At 36.4% G+C, this 20,944-nt stretch overlaps 7 protein-coding genes and 3 long non-coding RNA genes across 14 annotated transcripts; 2 read left to right on the forward strand and 8 right to left on the reverse strand.

The window, feature by feature from the left end:
• Window positions 1-978: 978 nt before the first annotated feature.
• Window positions 979-1,736, reverse strand: AT2G08820. The gene is made up of 2 exons (NR_140414.1): window positions 1,638-1,736; window positions 979-1,143 (listed from the first exon to the last, which is right to left on the reverse strand). It is a non-coding gene; the product is annotated as an other RNA (long non-coding RNA).
• AT2G08825 lies at window positions 1,131-1,453 on the forward strand. Its single transcript, NR_140415.1, has one exon. It is a non-coding gene; the product is annotated as an other RNA (long non-coding RNA).
• Window positions 1,737-2,766: 1,030 nt separating the features above from the next.
• Window positions 2,767-4,444, reverse strand: AT2G36730 (Pentatricopeptide repeat (PPR) superfamily protein). Its single transcript, NM_129228.2, has one exon. It carries the CDS (start codon window positions 4,406-4,408, stop codon window positions 2,903-2,905), a length of 1,506 nt encoding a protein of 501 aa, NP_181211.1. The 5' UTR covers window positions 4,409-4,444; the 3' UTR covers window positions 2,767-2,902.
• A 12-nt stretch (window positions 4,445-4,456) lies between these two features.
• Window positions 4,457-7,747, reverse strand: SWC2 (DNA binding protein SWC2). Of its 2 annotated transcripts, NM_129229.4 has the most exons (13): window positions 7,524-7,747; window positions 7,198-7,289; window positions 6,990-7,059; window positions 6,741-6,812; window positions 6,595-6,638; window positions 6,237-6,510; window positions 6,060-6,135; window positions 5,867-5,986; window positions 5,705-5,773; window positions 5,563-5,605; window positions 5,282-5,347; window positions 4,882-5,096; window positions 4,457-4,805 (listed from the first exon to the last, which is right to left on the reverse strand). In NM_129229.4, the coding sequence occupies exons 2-12, from the start codon at window positions 7,263-7,265 to the stop codon at window positions 4,901-4,903; spliced, it is 1,098 nt and encodes a 365-aa protein (NP_181212.2). In that variant the 5' UTR covers window positions 7,266-7,289; window positions 7,524-7,747; the 3' UTR covers window positions 4,457-4,805; window positions 4,882-4,900. The 2 variants fall into 2 exon arrangements, with proteins under 2 accessions (NP_181212.2, NP_001324358.1); NM_001336608.1 differs by having other exon boundaries at window positions 4,882-5,347; window positions 7,524-7,670.
• A 463-nt stretch (window positions 7,748-8,210) lies between these two features.
• UGT73C1 (UDP-glucosyl transferase 73C1) lies at window positions 8,211-9,899 on the reverse strand. Its single transcript, NM_129230.3, has one exon. The coding sequence runs from the start codon at window positions 9,839-9,841 to the stop codon at window positions 8,366-8,368; it is 1,476 nt and encodes a 491-aa protein (NP_181213.1). The 5' UTR covers window positions 9,842-9,899; the 3' UTR covers window positions 8,211-8,365.
• A 902-nt stretch (window positions 9,900-10,801) lies between these two features.
• On the reverse strand, window positions 10,802-12,429 carry UGT73C2 (UDP-glucosyl transferase 73C2). Its single transcript, NM_129231.3, has one exon. The coding sequence runs from the start codon at window positions 12,365-12,367 to the stop codon at window positions 10,877-10,879; it is 1,491 nt and encodes a 496-aa protein (NP_181214.1). The 5' UTR covers window positions 12,368-12,429; the 3' UTR covers window positions 10,802-10,876.
• A 482-nt stretch (window positions 12,430-12,911) lies between these two features.
• Window positions 12,912-14,680, reverse strand: AT2G36770 (UDP-Glycosyltransferase superfamily protein). The gene has a single exon (NM_129232.4). It carries the CDS (start codon window positions 14,550-14,552, stop codon window positions 13,062-13,064), a length of 1,491 nt encoding a protein of 496 aa, NP_181215.1. The 5' UTR covers window positions 14,553-14,680; the 3' UTR covers window positions 12,912-13,061.
• Window positions 14,681-15,198: 518 nt separating this feature from the next.
• On the reverse strand, window positions 15,199-17,226 carry AT2G36780 (UDP-Glycosyltransferase superfamily protein). Its single transcript, NM_129233.2, has one exon. It carries the CDS (start codon window positions 16,941-16,943, stop codon window positions 15,453-15,455), a length of 1,491 nt encoding a protein of 496 aa, NP_181216.1. The 5' UTR covers window positions 16,944-17,226; the 3' UTR covers window positions 15,199-15,452.
• A 673-nt stretch (window positions 17,227-17,899) lies between these two features.
• Window positions 17,900-19,923, forward strand: AT2G36792. 4 transcript variants are annotated; one of them, NR_140733.1, is made up of 2 exons: window positions 17,900-19,339; window positions 19,419-19,923. It is a non-coding gene; the product is annotated as an other RNA (long non-coding RNA). The 4 variants fall into 4 exon arrangements; NR_140732.1 differs by having other exon boundaries at window positions 17,900-19,319; NR_140735.1 differs by having other exon boundaries at window positions 18,716-19,380; window positions 19,455-19,799.
• UGT73C6 (UDP-glucosyl transferase 73C6) lies at window positions 18,008-19,701 on the reverse strand. Its single transcript, NM_129234.2, has one exon — window positions 18,025-19,701. It carries the CDS (start codon window positions 19,659-19,661, stop codon window positions 18,174-18,176), a length of 1,488 nt encoding a protein of 495 aa, NP_181217.1. The 5' UTR covers window positions 19,662-19,701; the 3' UTR covers window positions 18,025-18,173.
• Window positions 19,924-20,944: the final 1,021 nt, after the last annotated feature.

A 20,944-nucleotide genomic window follows, 5' to 3' on the forward strand; every position in this document is an offset into this window, starting at 1 on the left:
AAAAAAAATAATTAAAAAAGGAAAAGTATGAGAGAAGGGAGAAAAAGTAGGAGAGAAGGAGAATTGAGTTTCTCTGAGAAACTTTGAGAAACTATTCTCATCCAATTTGGACAAGTGTCATCATGCTGTTAGTTCAATTATTAAATAATAATTAATGTATCTGTTTTAATTAAAATATTAATATTTTTTTGTTTGAGAAATTTTCTTGTTTTTACTGATGGAGATGGTCTTATATTCTTCATCTTCAACACTTCTCTGAAATTTCTACTCCCTATATTTGGACTCGCATTTGATGTCTTAGCTCCTACATTTTAAATCGAAGAATTGTATTTTATGCATATGTCTTCTCTCTTTAGATTATCTTGCTTTTTTCAGTTATGTTAGATCAACAAAATGGTTAGTGATAAGATTATGAAATTTTAAGAGATGTATCTTTGTCAAGCCGATTAACCGGCGGAAGTCTCCATGTCGTAAACCACCATTTTCGTTGTAGGCACAATTTCGGTTTATTTTTTCGGACAACTTTCGGGATGTACAAACCGAGCAATTAGCATGGTTTTCATTATCTCATCATGTCTCTCTTTTTTTTTGTCATGTTATATAGATACTCCTTTTGAAATCTTTTTCGTAGCATACGGTTCATTTTAACTTAAGTATTACTTTGATTTTGTGTAGTTGGAATAATTTTGGGACACGTTTTTATTGTAAGATGAATTAATTAAGAGCATATTGATCCAATAAAAAGAAATAAAAAATCATTGAAAAGTGGTATTTTTGTATAAAATTCTCAAGTCTTAGGCAGTATATTCTTAACTTGAATCGAGTAAGAGTGGTTAGAGATACTAATGAGAGGTAGTGCAGGAAAACCCCAACCGAATAAATAGTATTGTATACAGACTTTAAAATTTAAAACTCAGCATCATCTCATAAACTATGGGGTAGTAATTATCAAGTTTATAACAGAAACCACAAACAAATATATATGAAAAGAGAGTGAGAGACAAGAAGAGGTAAATAATACAAACCAGAAAAAGTGAAACTATGAACCAACACAATTTGATCAGAACTCTCAAAGGGAAGAAGATACAGACATCTTCTTCTTCTTCAATCCCACATCGAGGAAATGCCAAAGGATCCGAGTTGCCCTATTTACATATATAAGAGAACCCGCTGGTCAAGACAGCGGATTCCAACTCCGAGAGGTTCTTCAAAGAAGAGCCAACACCACCATTATGTTTTTGGTATTGTTTTGTGGAGAGAGTTCCATATGATGCTTTTATGCTTCTTTATAGACTCACACATACACATATCTATATAATTATATACACATGTCCCTTGTACTATAACAAAAGTACCTGATATTCGATTTGTTTTATGAATTATATATCATTTGATTATATTTTACTCTCTAGCTCTCGATTTGAAAAAAACATTATGGGTTGAGAAATAGGGAATCTTCCAAGGGATATGCCATATTTCCATTAGCTAGCTACCTTTTCACTTCAGCTCCAATCGCACACCATGCATTATATTGTATCATTTTGTCATAAATCATTTTACTTTACTTTCTCGCATACTTTAAGAAAATGGTATGTGTTTTCTAAAATTATCCTTTGTAATGAATATATTAATAATACCTATGAAAGTTGGTATCTGGTAGAATCATGGATCATACGTATGCGATGACTTGACGTAACATATATATTTGTTATGTCTTCTTAACTTGTAAATAATAATACAAAAAAAAAAGCTTGTAGATGAGTAAATATCAGATAATTAAAAATTCGGGCATGCAATTTTTTGTTATTCTGGTTCGTATTTTACATGTAAGATATACACATAATATAATGTCATTCACTCATTCGGTATATGAGTTCTGAGATTTATTATTTTTATTTTAATATTTTCAAACTACCATCAATCATTCACATTAATTAGTATATGCTTTCATGTGAGATTAACTGACATTTGTTTATCTAGTTCTTGTTTGCTGTTCTTTGGGAATTCAAGTGAAAAACGTAATTCAATGAATATGAGTGTAAAGCTGTTTTGTATATAAATTTTAGAGATATTTTATTAATTCTCAAAAACTACTTTTAATCGTTATAGAACCAAAATTAATAACATTAAGCCAGAGCCAAAGCTTGGTTTCATACTTTGAGACTTTGAGTTTGTGTCATGTGAAAGTAAATGATTAAGTGTTAACTTTTTGTTATTGAATAAAAAAAAATTCAGAATACAGGACGAAAACTGAGAATCTTCCATTGGATATACCAAATTTCCATTGGCTACATTATTTAATGGTAGCTCCAATTGCACAAGCCATTCATATTTTCCAAATTAGATTTTACACTTTACATAGGTGTCGCATTTTCTTTCATCGCGTACGGTAGAGAGTAAAAAGTATAGCATTGAAGAATTGATATTTTAAAATTTTAAACAAAGAAAAATAGACAATATGCTAAACTCTAAAAAATCCTTAGAATTTGTAAAAAACAAACATTTAAAAGTTAAATACATGGAAAATTAGAGTTGATAAACTCTTAAAGACTATCTCCCTGATATATCTTTAATTATATACAAATTATTTAGAGAAATATAGTCAACAATTAAGTACTTATGAGTTATGACATTGGATTATGATTGATTACTGATTCTTTTTAATGAATTTTTTTAAATAATTGTAAGAAAAACTTGGTATTAATGATCATAAATGTTTCATTAATAATTTTTGAAAATACATAAAAATTTATTGTCCTTATGGTTTGATTATTTAACTTTTATCCTAGTCCTTCAATACATCTAGAAAATGTTAAAATGTTGAATCAAATCCTGGCAAATTTTAAGATATTTGTAAAAAATACATACAAGTAAGAAGAGAAGTCAAGAGAATTGATTCGGATCATTCGGACACCAAACGATAGTCACATGTCAACTGAAACTTGAACAAATCTAATAATTCATAGATGGATACATATTCAGAACGAGGATCATACCCTGAGAAGAATCTATGAAACGACCCTCCTAGCTCTAGACAACTCTCTCCGGCGATCTTCTTCATCTTAGTTTCCTTCATTACTCTCCTAACTTCTGCTGCCTCAGCCCACATCCTCGCTTCCGCAAACCTATTCGCCACAATCACCAAATTCCCACTCCTCTTTGGTTCTAACTCAATCAATCTCTTCTTTACTTTCTCACCAATTCCCTCATCATCTTCATCGTGATGGATACTACAAGCGGAGAGTAGAGTCCTCCAAACAACCGCATCAGGCTCAAAAGGCATTTTCTTTATGAAGTCATACGCCTCGTTTAGTCGACCTGCACGTCCCAAGATATCTACCATTGCTCCGTAGTGAATCATCATTGGTTTGATCTTGTGTATTTTCTCCATTTCGTGGAAATATTTGTACCCGTCATCCACCAATCCCGTGTGGCTACAAGCGCATAAAACACCGAGAAATGTTACGTAGTTTGGTCTCACCGATGATTCTTTCATCATCTTCGAGAATAGTTGAAGGGCTTCTTCTGCAAATCCATATTGTGCTAATCCTACAATCATGGCACTCCAAGTCCAAACATTTTTGTCAACCATTCTTTCGAAAACTAACCTAGCATACTCTAATCCACCTGATTTTGCATACATGTCTACAAGTGCAGTACCTAGTCTACAGTTTAACTCTAACTCTCTTACCATCACCTGTGAATGCACCAATTTCCCCAAGCTCAAGTTACCGCCACAAGCCGAAAGCAAAACCACCATTGTCGTCTCATCTGGACAAAACCGCTTACCAATCATCTCACAAAAACACTCAAACACCAAATTTAACTTACCATTCTCAACAAGAGCAGTCATAATCGAGTTCCAAGAAACAACATTTCTCTCAGTCATTTCGTCGAACACCTTCCTGGCATCAGAAGTTTTCTTACAAGTACCATAAAGATGGATCAAATTGTTCCCAACATATACATCAAAATCAAACCCATGTTTCAAAACCTCAACTTGAATCTGTCTCCCAGCAGTGAGACCTAAAAACGAAGCACAAGCCTTGAGAAGAAAAGGAAAAGTGAGCTTATTAGGTTTGATTCCTCGTCTCTTCATCTCAGAGTAAACCCAAATCGATTCCACAGGAGAATCACTTGAAGAATAGCCTCTACTGAGCATATTCCAAGTAGAAGGAGTCGAATCTGAAGAGTGAAGCAGAAGGGTTCGCGCAAAGGCAAGGTCTTTGGCGAGGGATAGTGATGAAACCCGTACAAGCTCGCTGATGATAAAGCTGTCATTTTGGAGAGAGGAGAGATGGATTTGACCATGGATCTGTAGAAGGTGTTTAATTGAGGAACATAGCTTGAGGAAGATAAGACATTGGTGTTTCCTGGATTTGAAGCATGAATCTGAACTCCAAATCATTATGCCATTGGAGCTCTTAGAAATCGCAAAAAGTTTCAATTTTCAAATCGGTGATATATTTATAGATTTGGAACGGTTTTAACGGAACCGAAGTAAAATCAAAAGCTTATTCGGTTCGGTTTAATGTGAAATTGATATTTATCAACCAAAACATATCATCTTTACAAGGTCAGTAATATACAGAAGATTACACTTTCTCTCTGATTCTGAGATGGGTGTCAGAGGTTTTGGTTAGGAGGATCAATCTCTGATTAGAGTGTTGTTGTTTCCATTTCAAAGCTCTGATCATGAAAATTTCCTCCATGAATGTTCTTCTCGCTTCTAATCTCTGAGAACCAAAACCATGGTCGTGGGAAGATCCATGAATGATGTATCACAATCATGTGAGATGCAGATTCTGCAGAGCATGATTACAACTGTGAGTTCATGATCATGTTTCATGAAAACTAAAGGCTTTATATTAATATACTAACCAAATCAGGGAGGTGTTTATTAATCTGAATCTTCTTCACTCTCTTCTTCAGACTCGGAGCTAAGGAAACGAGCTGAGCTTCTGAGGGAAAATGATTTGTTACTCTTTGGAATCTTCGTTCTCTTTTGTTTTGTTGCAAAACCTTTCGCCACTAGTGTATCAAACAAATCTCCCATCTCCATTTTCTTTCTCAAACCATCATGTTCGTCCATGAACCTTCAGAACAATAAACATAAGACTGGGAAATATCAGATTCTAACACTAATAAAGACAATGTAAATATCAAAGGCCTGTTTCACTCGATAACATTCATTTGCTTGATCCGTTAGAGGAAACAACAGATGAATACTTCTATAGACAAGTGAAAACATCGATGCAGCAATAATTGGATCAAGCAACACCTTTCACGTATTGCTTTGAAGGCGTCTCTAGTTGCATAAGGAAGACCCGTTTTTGGATCCCGGTACCTGTATCAGCAATACACACAACAGCTAAGAACTAGTTCTAAAATTGCAGAGAAAAGATAATCAGGTTTCTAGGTTATAACATCATTTCTTTTCGAGAAGTATATATCAAAGAAACTGATAACTTCTTTTTAGTAGACCTAAGAGAGTCTACTTGTGTTCATCCCAGAGATCTTGTTCTTCCGATGAATAAAGAAGAAGAACAGAAAAACTCTTACTTGGCAGGTAATCCCGTAATCACACATACAGCTTTTTCTGGATCTGGAAAAGAGAAAACAAACCAAAAGAAAGACAGAGATCAGTATAGATCAATATGAACACATTTATGTTCATCTCCAAACACCACTCAAAATTACTTACAGGGAACAGACTTCGTCGACAACTCTGAATTGAATGACGCACCATTACAGAATTCTAAATAGTTACATCCTGCATGTAAAGTTAAAAGTTTAAACAAATATAGTTCTTACTTTTCTGGAAAGATCCAATTAGACTGGATTACTATTTTACTGGAGAGCTTACCATCTTTTGAATGATACCGAATCTGAGGACCCTTGTAGACTGCTTTATGCACAATCGCTTTCTTTTTTACTTCTTCTTCCCTTGCCAAGACACGTTCTAAATTCCTCAAGTTCATGATTTCTGCAAGAACCTGACTTTAGCAATTTTGAGTTTCTGATAGAGCAAATCAGATGCAGCATCATAAAAGCCAAACCTGTTTGAGCAGCTTCCAGCAGCATTTCTTCTTGGGTCATCCGTTTTTCCTCCCCTACTTTTTTCCTTTGTATTGGCTGAACAAACACAAAAAAGAATTCAACATGGCAAGACTTAGAAAAGAGATTAAAGTGTAGCCATGAATGTAAATAGCTAGTGGGGATGAGTTCTGAGAAACCTTTGTTGTTGCTTGTATAGCAGCACGCAATGCATCTCTTTCTGCTTGCCGTACAACCACTGAAGTCCGTGTTGATTTCCTAATGACTTTCTCACCTTCCATATCTTCTTGTGCTTCATTCTCTTCTTTTTCTTCTTGTTCCTTGTTTCCCAATTCTTCACCTGGCTTCTCATCTCCAGGAATATATTCTAGTTGTGAAACTACCTTCGTCTTCTTTTTCTTTTTCTTTGAAGCAGTTTTCCCAGGGTAAATCAGCCGCTTCTTTGGCAGATCCCTACAACAATATGCAAAATTGTAACAAAATTAAAACAGACACACATAATAGCCATCATAAGACAAGCTTTGAAAAAATTCAAACCTCAATTCTTTTTCATTTACAGCGACTGCATCAGGCTCAGGCTCCTAATCCCAAACAAAAGGCAAAAGAAAGAAATTAAAAAGAATGGAAATATAAGCAAAAACCTTGATGAATAAGTACTCAATACATAAGCAAGACATAAATACATCGTCATTGAAGTCACTGTCAAACTCATCAGCAACCTCACGTTCTGCTTCATATTCATCATCATGTTCTTCCTGCAGATAACAAAAGTAAAGAGATACATAAATGTCAGCAAACACACGAAAGTTTCTGCGATAGTATCTTGTCTACAAATCTGATTTTTTTCCATTATATATTTTGACATCTAGTCTACCTTAACAAATCATTAACATCTCTTTAAGAGAGTAAGCTATATATAAAACAAAACAAACCTCTTTAAGAGCTTCTTGATTCCAAAACTGTTCATCTTCTTCTACTTCGTCATCAAGCAACTTGGTCATCCTGAAAAAAAACAGAAAACTGATGAATAAAGCTTCCACAAGAGAGTTTCTGATACATCTCAATAACAGTGAGACAAAACCACAATCTTCAGGTGAAACACATTCATCAGGTAAAAGCTTAAGCTCAAGTAATTCTTACCGTTTACCCCGTGTTGCTCTTGTTGTACGGTCCAAGAACACCATTGGCTCTTCTTCATCGATTTCCATTGATAACTTGCTCAACTCTTACTTCTACAAGTTCACAAATTTAAACGAAAATGTCATAACACACAAATTAACAAATCAGCAAGGAACCCCCAAATTAGGGTTTCTCGCAATTTCAAGACTTTACGATTATATCGAGAGGGAAACAGGAACAAAAACCCAAAATTTGAGTGATGTACACAGTAATCGAAGAAGAGCCCATGAAAGCGAGAATGAAAAGTAATTTGTGTGATGAGCTTAAAATCTCGCTCGAGGAGTTACCTTCGGAAAATTTTAGGTTGGAGAAGTTTCTTCGACGAGCACACGTCTTCGCCGGCGACCGCCGCACCTCTTTGATTCACTCTTTCACACACGGTGCCGCTGGTTCGTACACCATTGTTATTGGACTTGAGATATTAATGGGCCTTCCACTTAGACATTTTCAAAGCCCATATTATATTAGAAGATTCTTTTTGTAAAATAAAACTTACAATGATAGACCGCTGGGGAAAAACGTTTTATTTTTATTTTTATTAATGACCTTGAGTAATTTCTTTTTACACTGGCATATATAAAATTTTAAATTAAATTTACGATGAAAAATCGTAACGTAAATAATACCAAAAAAGAAAGATGTTAAGATATATAAATCGGTTAACAAAATTGTCCAGAAATGGTAATATCATAGATAGATTTCAATTTTCAAGTCATGCATGATGTCATTTTGGATATAACACGAGTTGTCAACTTGTCATGATCGAGAAAGCAAAAGTAAACAAACAAAAAGTGTTTCTACACTCCTCTAAACTCCAAGGAGCAAGCAATATCGAAGTTGCGATCTCATGCAGGACCACTGGAGAAGGTTTCTACACTCTTCTAAAGCTACAGAAAAAAAAAAAGTATATAAGAAATTGTGTTTTTTTCTTCAATTTGAGTGTACGAATTCGAATGCTTAATAAGTATGTACTAACTAAGATGTTAGTATAAGATTCGATAATAGAGACAATTTCAAATAAAACTATCATAAATTGTTCTTGAACAAAGAGAAGTAATCGAGAACAAACGTCACAATCATTTTTTTTGGGTAATACAAAAGAAAAGTTACAATCTAAGAAAAGTTACAATCATTTCTTGGGTTGTTCTAATTGCATTATGTCTTGTAGCAAGAATGTGATGTTGGAATGAGAAGAGCCTCCTTCTTCCACAGCCTTGTGAGCTAATTCTCCAAGCTCTTTCACTCTTTTTCTTCTCTCCTTAGCATCATTACTATCACCCATCAATTCCTCCACTGCCTTCTTTACTCCTTCTTTATCCACCAGTACTCCTATTTTCTCCTCTTCTCCCCATCTCATGGACTCTTCAACCCCAGCTCTCACACCGGCTTTTAGTATCTGCACCGCCAATTTCTCATTGCAGAATTGGTCTCCAAACAGTGGCCACGTGAGTAATGGAACGCCTGAAGTGATTCCTTCAAGAGTAGAGTTCCATCCACAATGTGTCAAGAATCCTCCAACGGCAGGATGTGTAAGGATAAGCATTTGAGGCGACCATCCTGTTATGAGAAGGCCTCTTTCTTTGATTCTTTCCTTATAACCGCTCTCTGAGATCCATTCAAGTAACTCGTTATACTTCTCCCAACCTCTTATGACCCAAATGAAAGGTCTTTGGGATTCCTCGAGGCCTAAGCCGAGCTCTTTGAGCTGAGACAGAGGAAGATTGCATATACTTCCAAGGCAAACATATAGCACCGACCCTTCTTCTTTAGAATCAAGCCATTTAATACACTCGTCTTGATCAATGTCCGCCTTGTTTCCCCTCTCAGCTTGGTCTTCTCCTAACTTGTTGCACAAGGAAACCGGTCCGATGCTCCATATCTTACCCGCTTTAACCTTCTTGTAGTCTCTAACATAAGCTGGCTCGAGCTCTTCAAACGTGTTAACAATCACACCATAAGAAGTGTTATCCCCTTCTGTCATTCCGTCAAGGAAGTCTTTCCAATCTCCAGCAACTAATACCATTGGAAGCTGAGATTTTGTGAACTCAACTCTGTCAGGGAAATTAGGAATGGGGAAGTATTCCTTGTCAGACTCTATAGTTTCCAAGAACTCGTGGTTTTGGTGCATTATGTGCGTACAAAGAAGATTGAAGCAACACATGCCATGAAAGATGATTTTTGGTATACCAAGATTCTTGGCAATTCTGTTTGTATAAGGCAAACACATGTCAGCGATTATGCAGTTTGGCCTAGGTTGAATCTCTTTCAAGAGCTTCTCGACTGGTTCCTCGAGCAGGCTAAATGCTTTGAAGAAGGTTAATGAAGCCCCCAATGAATCGAGCAAGTCCAAATTCTCCTGTCCTTCCGGTGAACCCGATTCTTGAGATGGAAACTTTACTTGCACGAGATTGATGGGCAAGCCGGATTGGATAGCCCGGCTAAGAACGTTCTTGAACCGGCCTGCGTTTTGAGGTGTAGTGACAATGGTTATAGTCACCCCGCGCTGAGCCAGGAGCCTTGCAATATCTACCATTGGGATCATGTGGCCTTGAGCCATGAAAGGGAAGAGAACAAAATGAAGAGGAGGACGAAATTCCGATGCCATGAGGAACTCTCTTCTAAGGTTTATTTTTTTTGCTTTGGTTCCGATAATGTGTGTGTTTCTCTGTGCCTACATATATTAAGATGTGATGTAAGAAAGAACAAAAGGAAATTGGCTTATTATTCGTAATAGTTACAAAACACACTAAGTGGTTCACAGTACATATCGTGGCGGGCACTCATATGTTCTTTTGTATTCATATAAGCCCAAAATTTTAAGAGAAAATATCTTTTAGCTAGAGGTACGTCGAAAAGATAGTGAAAAGTTTATAGCCGTAAAAATTAGTATTGGATAAACGAATAAAGAAAGAAAAATCAAATTCGGAATATCTCAGTCTCTCCTTCTTTTTATGTCGTATGGACAAACAAGCCTCAACATTTGTCTTCAAACTAAATCAAAGTGTGTACTCTAGATTTCTAGCTATTCTAGTCTTTTTTTTTTTTTTTTTTTTTTTTGCTTTATGACGACTGATTTTGATAGGATATTAAATTAGGATATGTGAAATACTTGGTTGTTTTCTTAAAAACGTATTTTTTGTTTCCTCTTTTTTTTTTCTTCCGAAAAATCAAAACTCTTAATGAAAATTTCATTTAAAATAAAATCTCCTTAGGTGCACAAAAAAAAAAAAAAAAAATCTCCTTATGACAAATATCTTGATTGTTTGAAATTCAGATTGGTGACAAGATAAATCAAATTTTGTATAGCTATTAAAATATGAAAAACTATAAACGGATATACATAAAAGGAATTATTAGGGAAATTGTAGATTTCTTTAAAAAAAACATTATTGATAATAAGCCTAAAACCGCTAGAAGAATTAGGAAAGTTGAACTCCGCCGGACTACCAGCGCAGCTGTCTATACAATGAAATTATTAGACATTGGCTCTTTCTACGATTTCAATGTATATAAGTTGTAGTTTTTAAAATATTTACATAATTCTAATAGCAAAACAAGACGAATTCGATTACCCAACAAATAACTGATAAGATATTACATGCACGCACAATGATTTAACAAACAACAACAATATATACAATCAACTCTTGGATTCTACTTGTTGCATTATATCTTGTAGCAAAAATATGATATTAGAATGAGAAGAGCCTCCTTCTTCCACAGCCTTGTGAGCTAATTCTCCAAGCTCTCTGACTCTTTTTCTTCTCTCTTTTGCTTCATCACTCTCGCCCATTATTTCGTCCACTGCCTTCTTCACTCCTTCTTTATCCACTAACACTCCAATACTCTCCTCTTCTCCCCATTTCATGACCTCTTCAACCCCAACACTTACACCTGCTTTTAGCACCTGCACGATCAGTTTCTGGTTGCAGAATTGGTCTCCAAATAATGGCCAAGTGATCAATGGAACCCCTGAGGTGATTCCTTCTAAAGTTGAGTTCCATCCACAATGTGTCAGGAATCCTCCAACGGCAGGGTGTGAAAGGATAAGCATTTGAGGCGACCATCCTTTTATGAGAAGGCTTCTCTCTTTGGTTCTTTCTTCAAAACCGCTCTCTAAGATCCACTCAGCTAGTTCATGATACTTTCCCCCACCTCTTATGACCCAAATGAATGGTCTTTTAGTTGCCTCGAGGCCTAGCCCGAGCTCTCTAAGCTGAGCCAGAGGAAGATTGCATATACTTCCAAGGCAAACATACAGCACCGACTCTACATCTTTAGAATCAAGCCATTTAATACACTCGTCTTGATCAATGGCTGCCTTGTTTCCCCTCTCAGCTTTGTCTTCTCCTACCTTGTTGCACAAGGAAACCGGACCGATGCTCCATACTTTACCAGCCCTAGCCTCCGTGTAGTTTTTCACATAGGCAGACTCCAAATCCTGAAATGTGTTGACAATTACACCATAGGACGTGTCATCAGCATCCACCTGTTCGTCCATGATCTCTTTCCAATCTCCACTAAAGTTTGTTTTCACAGTAACTTGAAGCTTTGTAAATTCAACTCTATCTGGAAAACTAGGAACCAAGAAATACTCTTTGTCCGACTTTAAAGCATGTAAGATATTGTGGTTTCGGTGTAGAATATGCATACTCAAAAGACAAAAGCAAGACACGCCATGGAAAACGATCTTTGGGATATTGAACCTCTTAGCGATTTTGCTTGTATAAGGCAAACAAAAATCAGAAATTAGGCAGCTTGGTTTAGGTTTCATCTCTTCCATGAGCTTCATGACCGGATTTTCAAGCATGTTAACCGCTTTAAAGAAATGTACCATTAACTCCATTGAGTCAAGAAAATCAACATTCTCTTGTCCTTCTTGCAAACCAGCTTCTTGAAAAGGAAACTTCACATGCTCAACCCTAATGTGCAAGCCTGACTGGATGGCCCGGTTTAGGACATCTTTGAACCTGGCTGCGTTGTGAGGCGTCGTGACAATGGTAATAGTCACCCCGCGCTGAGCCAAGATCCTTGCAATATCCACCATGGGGATCATGTGGCCTTGAGCCATGAAAGGGAAGAGAACAAAGTGAAGCGGAGGAAGAAATTGGCGGGTCTTCTCGAAAGCCATGAGGACCTATCTCTAAGTTCTTTTTTGCTTTGATTCCGATTGTGTGTGTGTGTGTGTGTGTGTGTGTGTGTGTGTTTGTCTAAATGTCAGTGCATACTTTAATCTTATATTTGTTGATTCATGAAAAAGAATAAAAAACTTGGAAGTACCAAAATCTTGGTTCACAGAGATTATTAGTACATTACGTTTTGTGGCGGGCACCTATCTTTTGTATTATTTTGTATTCATATATTTGATAACTACATCTAAAATAAAGTGGAAAGAATTCACAACCGCTAAAATCAACTTGATTAAGAAAATAAAGATATCAAACGTAACTGGGACTCTATCGACAGTGACATATAAGAGATAACGTCTTCAAAATAAATCAAGAGAAGCTATATAAGAAACAACGTATGTTGGTGTGGTATGATTTGCTCTTATGACACATCTACCTTTACTATTAGTATTTGATATTTCTTTTCTTGAAAATGATATAGTTTTTAACTTGAGAAGAGGTCTGAATAAATTTTTAACCTGAAAATGATTTAATTTAATACGGTGGCTAGAGTTTATGTTAATTTTACTAGTAAATTTAGTCCGCATACAGCGGAAATCATCATCTAGTGCATCATTATAAGTTTTTTTTAATACATCTCAGAAGAACAGACTTAATTTGAATTAAATTATGGTAATGTTACTAAAAATGATGTAATCAGTTCTTGGATTTCACTTGTTGCATTATGTCTTGTAGCAAGTATGTGATGTTAGAATGAGAAGAGCCTCCTTCTTCCACAGCCTTGTGAGCTGATTCTCCAAGCTCTTTGACTCTTCTTCTCCTCTCTTTTGCATCATCACTCGCACCCATTAACTCTTCCACTGCCTTCTTTACTCCTTCTTTATCCACTAACACTCCTATTTTCTCCTCTTCTCCCCATTTCATGACTTCTTCAACCCCGGCACTTACACCGGCTTTTAGTACTTGAACGACCAGTTTTTGGTTGCAGAATTGGTCTCCAAACAGCGGCCAAGTGATCAGTGGAATGCCTGAGGTGATTCCTTCGAGAGTCGAGTTCCATCCACAGTGTGTCAGGAATCCTCCAACGGAAGGATGTGAAAGGATAAGGACTTGAGGTGACCACCCTTTAATAAGAAGTCCTCTCTCTTTGATTCTTTCTTCAAAACCGCTCTCCATCATCCACTCATATAGTTCATTATACTTTTCCCAACCTCTTATGACCCAAATAAAAGATCTTTGGGATTTTTCAAGGCCTAGCCCCAGCTCCTTGAGCTGAGACAAAGGTAGATTACAGATACTTCCAAGGCAAACATATAACACCGAACCATCTTCTTTAGAATCAAGCCATTGAAGACACTCATCTTGATCAATGGCGGCCTGGTTTCCCCTCTCAGCTTTATCAGCACCTGCCTTGTTGCACAAGGAAACAGGTCCAATGGACCATACTTTTCCAGCCCTAGCCTTCGTGTAGTCTTTGACATAAGCAGGCTCCAACTCCTGAAATGTGTTGACGATCACACCATAGGATGTGTATTCTGCTTCTACCATTTCGTCCAAGAACGCTTTCCAATCTCCACTTGCAGTTGTTTCCACTGGAACTTGAGGCTTTGTAAATTCAACTCTATCAGGAAAACTAGGAACCAGGAAATAATCTTTATCCGACTTTAAGTTCTTCAAGATCTCGAGGTTTCTGCGTAGAACATGCATACACAAAAGATTAAAGCAACCCGTGCCGTGGAAAACTATCTTTGGTATACTGAATTTCCTTGCGATTTTGCTTGTATAAGGCAAGAGCAAATCAGAAATAATACAGCTAGGTCTAGGTTTCATCTCTTCCATGAGCTTCATGACCGGATCTTCGAGCATGTTAACTGCTTGAAAGAAAGGTACCATCAGCTCCATTGAGTCATACGAATCTATATTCTCTTTTCCTTCTGGCAAACCAAATTCTTGATATGGAAAATTCACATGCACTATGTTGATGGGTAAACCAGACTCCATGGCACGACTTAAGACATTCTCGAACCTCCCTGCATTATAACGTGTCGTGACAATAGTTACTGTCGCACCGCGCTGAGCCAAGAGCCTTGCTATATCAATCATGGGAATCATGTGGCCCTGAGCCATGAAAGGGAAAAGAATAAAGTGAAGAGGAGGATGAACTTTGTGGGATTTTTCGGAAGCCATACCGGTTCCAACTCAATGATGAACTCTCAAGTTTTGTGGTTTTTGGATTGTGTGTGATCATGTGATCGTGACTTTATATATAGAAGATGGATAAGAATAGTGGTGGTCCAAATAAGGCTTCATTGACATGTGCAATAGATTACGTAACAATGTTGTTGTTGTACATAAACGGCAGATGTTATTACAAGAGGACACCTCAAGGTCAATACTTTCTTCTGTCGTCCTTTTGTGACCATTTTGCATTTTCTTGTGTCTTTTCTTTACCAAAAACGCGTAAAAAATATGATACTTGATCCGCAAAACACGAAATCAATATTGGAGTCTCAGTTAGCTATAAAAGTCCAGTAATTCACTAACAAAATATGACTCTTTCAGACATTACCAAAATCAGAATTGTGTTTGAAAACATCACTAAACATCACTCTCTATTTGACGTTTTAAACTTCAGTTCAGTTCGTATACAAAAAAAAATTCAATGTAATTCATATCCATAGCCGCCAAATCTGACACTTGAGTCTTTTCAAGAAAACGTACTATATCTACTAGATTTCATACATATAACACTTTTGACAAAAAAAACAAAATCATTATAAATTTATAATTAGGTCAATATGAAAAAGCAGGGATAGAAATGAGATTAAGTCAATCCACAATAAACTGTGTTCGTCGTTTATGATAATTAGGTATAACTGCCTTACATTTATTTTTAGATATGTCGAAACAAGTTTTAAGCCAGCTTTTTGGAAGATATATAAAGATAACTTCAGAAATTATCACTGATTTATCTTCTTCTGATTCATTATCCACGTGTTTAACAAAGGCTCTGATTTAAATTTCTCCAATATAGAAATCAAAAACTGTTTAATGTTTAAATTTCTATGAACATAAAATGACATATGCTCAATTCTTGAATTGTGCTAGTTGCATTATGTCTTGTAGCAAGAGTGTGATGTTAGAATGAGAAGAGCCTCCTTTTTCCACAGCTTTGTGAGCTAATTCTCCAAGCTCTTTGACTCTTCTTCTCCTCTCTTTTGCATCATCACTATCACCCATCAATTCTTCCACAGCCTTTTTCACTCCTTCTTTATCCACTAACACTCCTATTTTATCTTCTTCTCCCCATTTCATGACTTCTTCAACCCCGGCACTTACACCGGCTTTTAGTACTTGAACGACCAGTTTTTGGTTGCAGAATTGGTCTCCAAACAGCGGCCAAGTGATCAGTGGAATGCCTGAGGTGATTCCTTCGAGAGTCGAGTTCCATCCACAGTGTGTCAGGAATCCTCCAACGGAAGGATGTGAAAGGATAAGGACTTGAGGTGCCCACCCTTTAATGAGAAGTCCTCTCTCTTTGATTCTTTCTTCAAAACCGCTCTCCAACATCCACTCAAATAGTTCTTTATACTTTTCCGAACCTCTTATGACCCAAATAAAAGATCTTCGAGATTCCTCAAGGCCTAGCCCCAGCTCCTTGAGCTGAGACAAAGGAAGATTACATATACTTCCAAGGCAAACATAGAGCACCGAACCTTCTTCTTTAGAATCAAGCCATTGAAGACACTCATCTTGATCAATGGCGGCCTTGCTTCCCCTCTCAGCTTTGTCTGCACCTGCCTTGTTACACAAGGAAACGGGTCCAATGGACCATACTTTTCCATCCATTGCCTCTTTGTAGTCTTTGACATAAGGTGGCTCCAACTCCTGAAATGTGTTGACGATCACACCATAGGATGTGTATTCTGCTTTTACCATTTCATCCATTATCTCTTTCCAATCTCCACTTGCATTTGCTTTCACAGGAAGTTGAAGCTTTGTAAATTCAACTCTATCAGGAAAACTAGGAACCAAGAAATACTCTTCATCCGACTTTACATTCTCTAGGATCTCTAAGTTTCTGCGTAGAACATGCATACACAAAAGATTAAAGCAACCCATGCCGTGGAAAACTATCTTTGGTATATTGAAGTTCTTGGCGATTATGCTTGTATAAGGCAAACACCAATCAGAAATTAGACAGCTAGGTCTAGGTTTCATCTCTTCCATGAGCTTCATGACCGGATCTTCAAGCAAGTTCACCGCTTTGAAGAAAGGTACCATCAACTCCGTTGAGTCTAACGAATCTATATTCTCTTTTCCTTCTGGCAAACCAAACTCTTGATATGGAAACTTCACATGCAGTATGTTGATGGCCAAGCCAGACTCGATCGCTCGGTTTAGGACATTCTTAAACCTTGCTGCGTTGTGAGGTGTCGTGACAATTGTTATGGTCACACCACGCTGAGCCAAGAGTCTTGCAATATCAATCATGGGAATCATGTGGCCTTGAGCCATGAAAGGGAAGAGGACAAAGTGAAGAGAAGGATGAAATTGGTGGGTTTTTTCCGTAGCCATACCGTTTGCAACGACTCAATGAGGAATACTCAAGTTATGTGTTTTTAATTTCTTCGATCATATATGTGAGGTTATATAAGATAAGAAAAGTGGGGATAAAAAAAAGCTTCTCTAACAAGATGTAGTAGATGACGTAAGACACGTAGAGTAATGGGATAATAATTGACAAATTTGGTAGTTCTTACTACAAGAGGATATTCCGTGTCCAAAACTTTCTTCTCTCGTCTTTTTGTGACCATTTTACTGGTAAAGCTTACAAAGATATTTTATTTTAAATTAAAATAAGATACTTGATCCACGAGACAGAAAAATAAATTTGGGCTCTTTAAGTTAGTTACACGATACAAGTCTCAAAATCGAATTCTGTTTGAAATTTTAAAGTTCAATTTGTTCTGGTAGATGCATGACACTAAAAGATGATATATGGATCCACAGTCGCCAAATCGAACTTGACTCTTTCCAACACAACTTTATCTACTAGACGTTAACAAATATTGATGGGTCACATGCACATGTAGTAATATAACCGGTTATATATAGCCATTATTAATTATTTAAATTCACGTGATTAGTTGAAAATAAGATAGTTAACGTTATAATTAGTGTTATGTTTTTTTTAAAATGTAATATTAATGTGCGAATACTAACTAGTACTAATAACTTTTACTTGGATAAAGATCGAACCAAATTATTTCTCTATAAATAGAGGATTATACATAATGTTTAATTTTCTAAGTTTCGTACAGTTATAGAGTAATTTTGGGTTATGATATGTTAAATTAAATTATGATTTTTAAATTAAATTTATTATGTATGTTAATTAACATCTTGATTCAGTCACACTTTTTAAGAAAAATCATGTTGAAATTTGAAGGATTAATCGGCCTTGAATAAAAAATATAACATTTTCAAAAGATGGATAGATTCACAATCATTAATGGGAATAAATTATTTAACAATATTTTACGAATCATTTCACCTCAAATGTTTTTGGGACATTGAAAAGGGATAGAAAAAGGTTATGTCGTCAATCGTTCTTGGTTTAGGTTATCTCGAACTTTAAACCAACTTTGTCAAAGTAAAGATAACTCCAGAATGTGGAAGTTACACTAGTTAGTTGTCTTCTGCTAATTCGTACAAATGTGTAACTAAGACTCTGTTTTAAATTTCACAAATACAGAAAACAAAAACTATAGAATGTTTAAATTCCTTTGAAAATATGACATATACTCAATTATTGGACTGTGCTAGTTGCATTATGTCTTGTAGCAAGAAAGTGATATTAGAATGAGAGGAGCCTCCTTCTTCCACAGCCTTGTGAGCTGATTCTCCAAGCTCTTTGGCTCTTCTTCTTCTCTCTTTTGCATCATCACTCTCACCCATTAGTTCTTCCACTGCCTTCTTCACTCCTTCTTTATCCACCAACACTCCTATCTTCTCTTCTTCTCCCCATTTCATGACCTCTTTAACCTCGGCACTTACACCGACTTTTAGTATTTGTACGACCAGTTTCTCGTTGCAGAATTGGTCTGCAAATAGTGGCCATGTAAGCATTGGTAGACCAGCAGTTATCCCCTCAAGAGTCGAGTTCCATCCGCAGTGCGTTAAGAACCCTCCAACAGAAGGATGTGAAAGGATAAGCATTTGAGGGGACCATCCTTTGATGAGAAGTCCTCTATCTTGGATTCTATCTTCAAAGCCGCTTTCCGAGAACCACTCAACTAACTCTTTGTATTTCTCCCAACCTCTTATGACCCAGATGAAAGGTCTTTGGGATTCCTCTAGGCCTAGTCCCAGCTCAAGGAGCTGAGACAGAGGAAGATTACAAATACTTCCAAGGCAAACGTAGAGCACAGATCCCGGTTCCTTAGAATCGAGCCATTCAAGGCACTCATCTTGATCAATATCTGATTTGTTTCCCCTCTCTGCTTTGTCTACTCCTACCTTGTTGCACAAGGAAACAGGTCCAATGGTCCATGCTTTACCAGACCTTGCCTCCTTGAAGTCTTTGGCATACGCAGGTTCGAGCTCTTGAAATGAGTTGACTATAACACCATAAGATGTCTTATCCGCTTCTACCATATCCTCCAAGATCTCTTTCCAGCCTGCAGGAACATATGTTTCCACCGGAACTTGAGGTCTTGTGAATTCAACTCTATCAGGAAAATAAGGAACAATGAAGTACTCCTTATCAGACTTTAAATTGTCCAAGATCTCACGGTTCTTGCGCAGAACGTTAACACACAGAAGACAAAAGCAACCCATGCCATGGAAGAGGATCTTTGGTATTTTGAACTTCTTGGCGATTTCGCTTGTATACGACAAACACATATCAGAGATTAGACAGCTTGGTCGCGGGCTCATCTCTTCAATAAGGTTCTGGACTGGTTCTTTGAGTAAGTTAACCGCTTTAAAGAAAGATGTTATCTGCTCCATCGTGGTAAGCAAATCCATATTTTCTTGTCCTTCTTGCAGACCAGCTTCTTGATATGGAAACTTGACTTGCACTAGGTTGATGGGCAAACCAGACTCAATGGCACGGTTTAGGACATTCTTGAACCTTGCTGCATTGTGAGGCGTCGTGACAATTGTTATAAGCACACCTCGCTGAGCCAAGAGCCTTGCAATATCAACCATGGGAATCATGTGGCCTTGAGCCATGAAAGGGAAGAGAACAAAGTGAAGAGGAAAAGGTTCGTTGTTTTTTTCGAAAGCCATGACGATGCAACTTTAGTAAGAACCTCTCAAGTTTTGTTTCGTTTTCGGTTAATATCTGTGTAAGCTTATATATAGAACAAGATGCGTGGAGAGCAAGAAAGAAAGTGAACAGAAGACGTAAACAGATTTTTACTTGCCAAACACCTCTTTTTAAGTCCACAGATTGTGCTTGCGACAGACTTTAGTAAATGCTTAAGTTTGTCCGTATGTGACCATCCTACATCTTCTAGTGACCTTCCTTCTCAGAAACATTTTAGAGACATATCTTCATAATGAAAAAGAAGATAATTCACATACACAAAAACAGCAACTTGGAGCCTCACTGATAGCTACATCTATCCGCAAGTCTCAAGAAGCAAAATAAACAAAGAGGAGGCCACATACATAAATTACTCATGTTACCAAAATCGAATTCGTATATGAAACTTCAAAGACCGATTAAACTCTCATATAAAACAGTAAATGAAGATAAATCCAACGCTGGAATTTTTCAAGACGATTATATATCTAGCAGAAGCCTCAAAAATATAATCAACAAAACGAGTTCGTGTGAATGTTTCTTTCGTCAGTTCAATAATAGAGATGACACACAAGTGACAATATCCTTTACACGATGAAAACATAATAAACTTTACAACAAACACACAAACATAATATATTTCAACGAAAATTAGAAAAACACTAATAAAATCTGTTATTAAAAAAAGCATGAGAGAAATGAACTTACTTATTTATGAATTTTCATTTCGTGTCAATTTTGGAAATTAGAAACTAATTTATGATTTCTTTTTCATCCGTTTTTGTAAGTAAAAGAAAAGAATTTGGCTATGTAGTGCATATTTTTCATTTTATTAGTACTATATATGAGTGAATACAACATTTTTTTGAAGATATGTCTTAACGAATCTTAAGGAAACTTTTTGGAAGTTAAACATGACTTCAGATTTGGTGATCAAAAAAAAAAAAAAAAAAAAAAAAAAAAAAGAAAACATGACTTCAGAAGTGAAAGTTATCACTGAGTTGTATTTAGCAGCTGATTCATTCATCCACGTGTACTAGTAACTTTTAGTTGGATGAAGATCGAAATCAAAACTATATCTCTATAAATAGAAGATTACGTACAGTGTGTTTAATATTTCTAAGTTTTCATGACATATATATTTTGAGTATTTTTGGGTTATGATATGCTAAATTTAAATTATTATGCATGTTAATTAACTTCTAGAATCAGTCACACTTTCTAAACAAAATCATGTTGACATTTGAAGGTAAATCGGCTTTGA

The sequence above is a fragment of the Arabidopsis thaliana genome, chromosome 2 (genome assembly GCF_000001735.4).
Source record: "Arabidopsis thaliana chromosome 2, partial sequence".
Taxonomy (NCBI): domain Eukaryota; kingdom Viridiplantae; phylum Streptophyta; class Magnoliopsida; order Brassicales; family Brassicaceae; genus Arabidopsis; species Arabidopsis thaliana.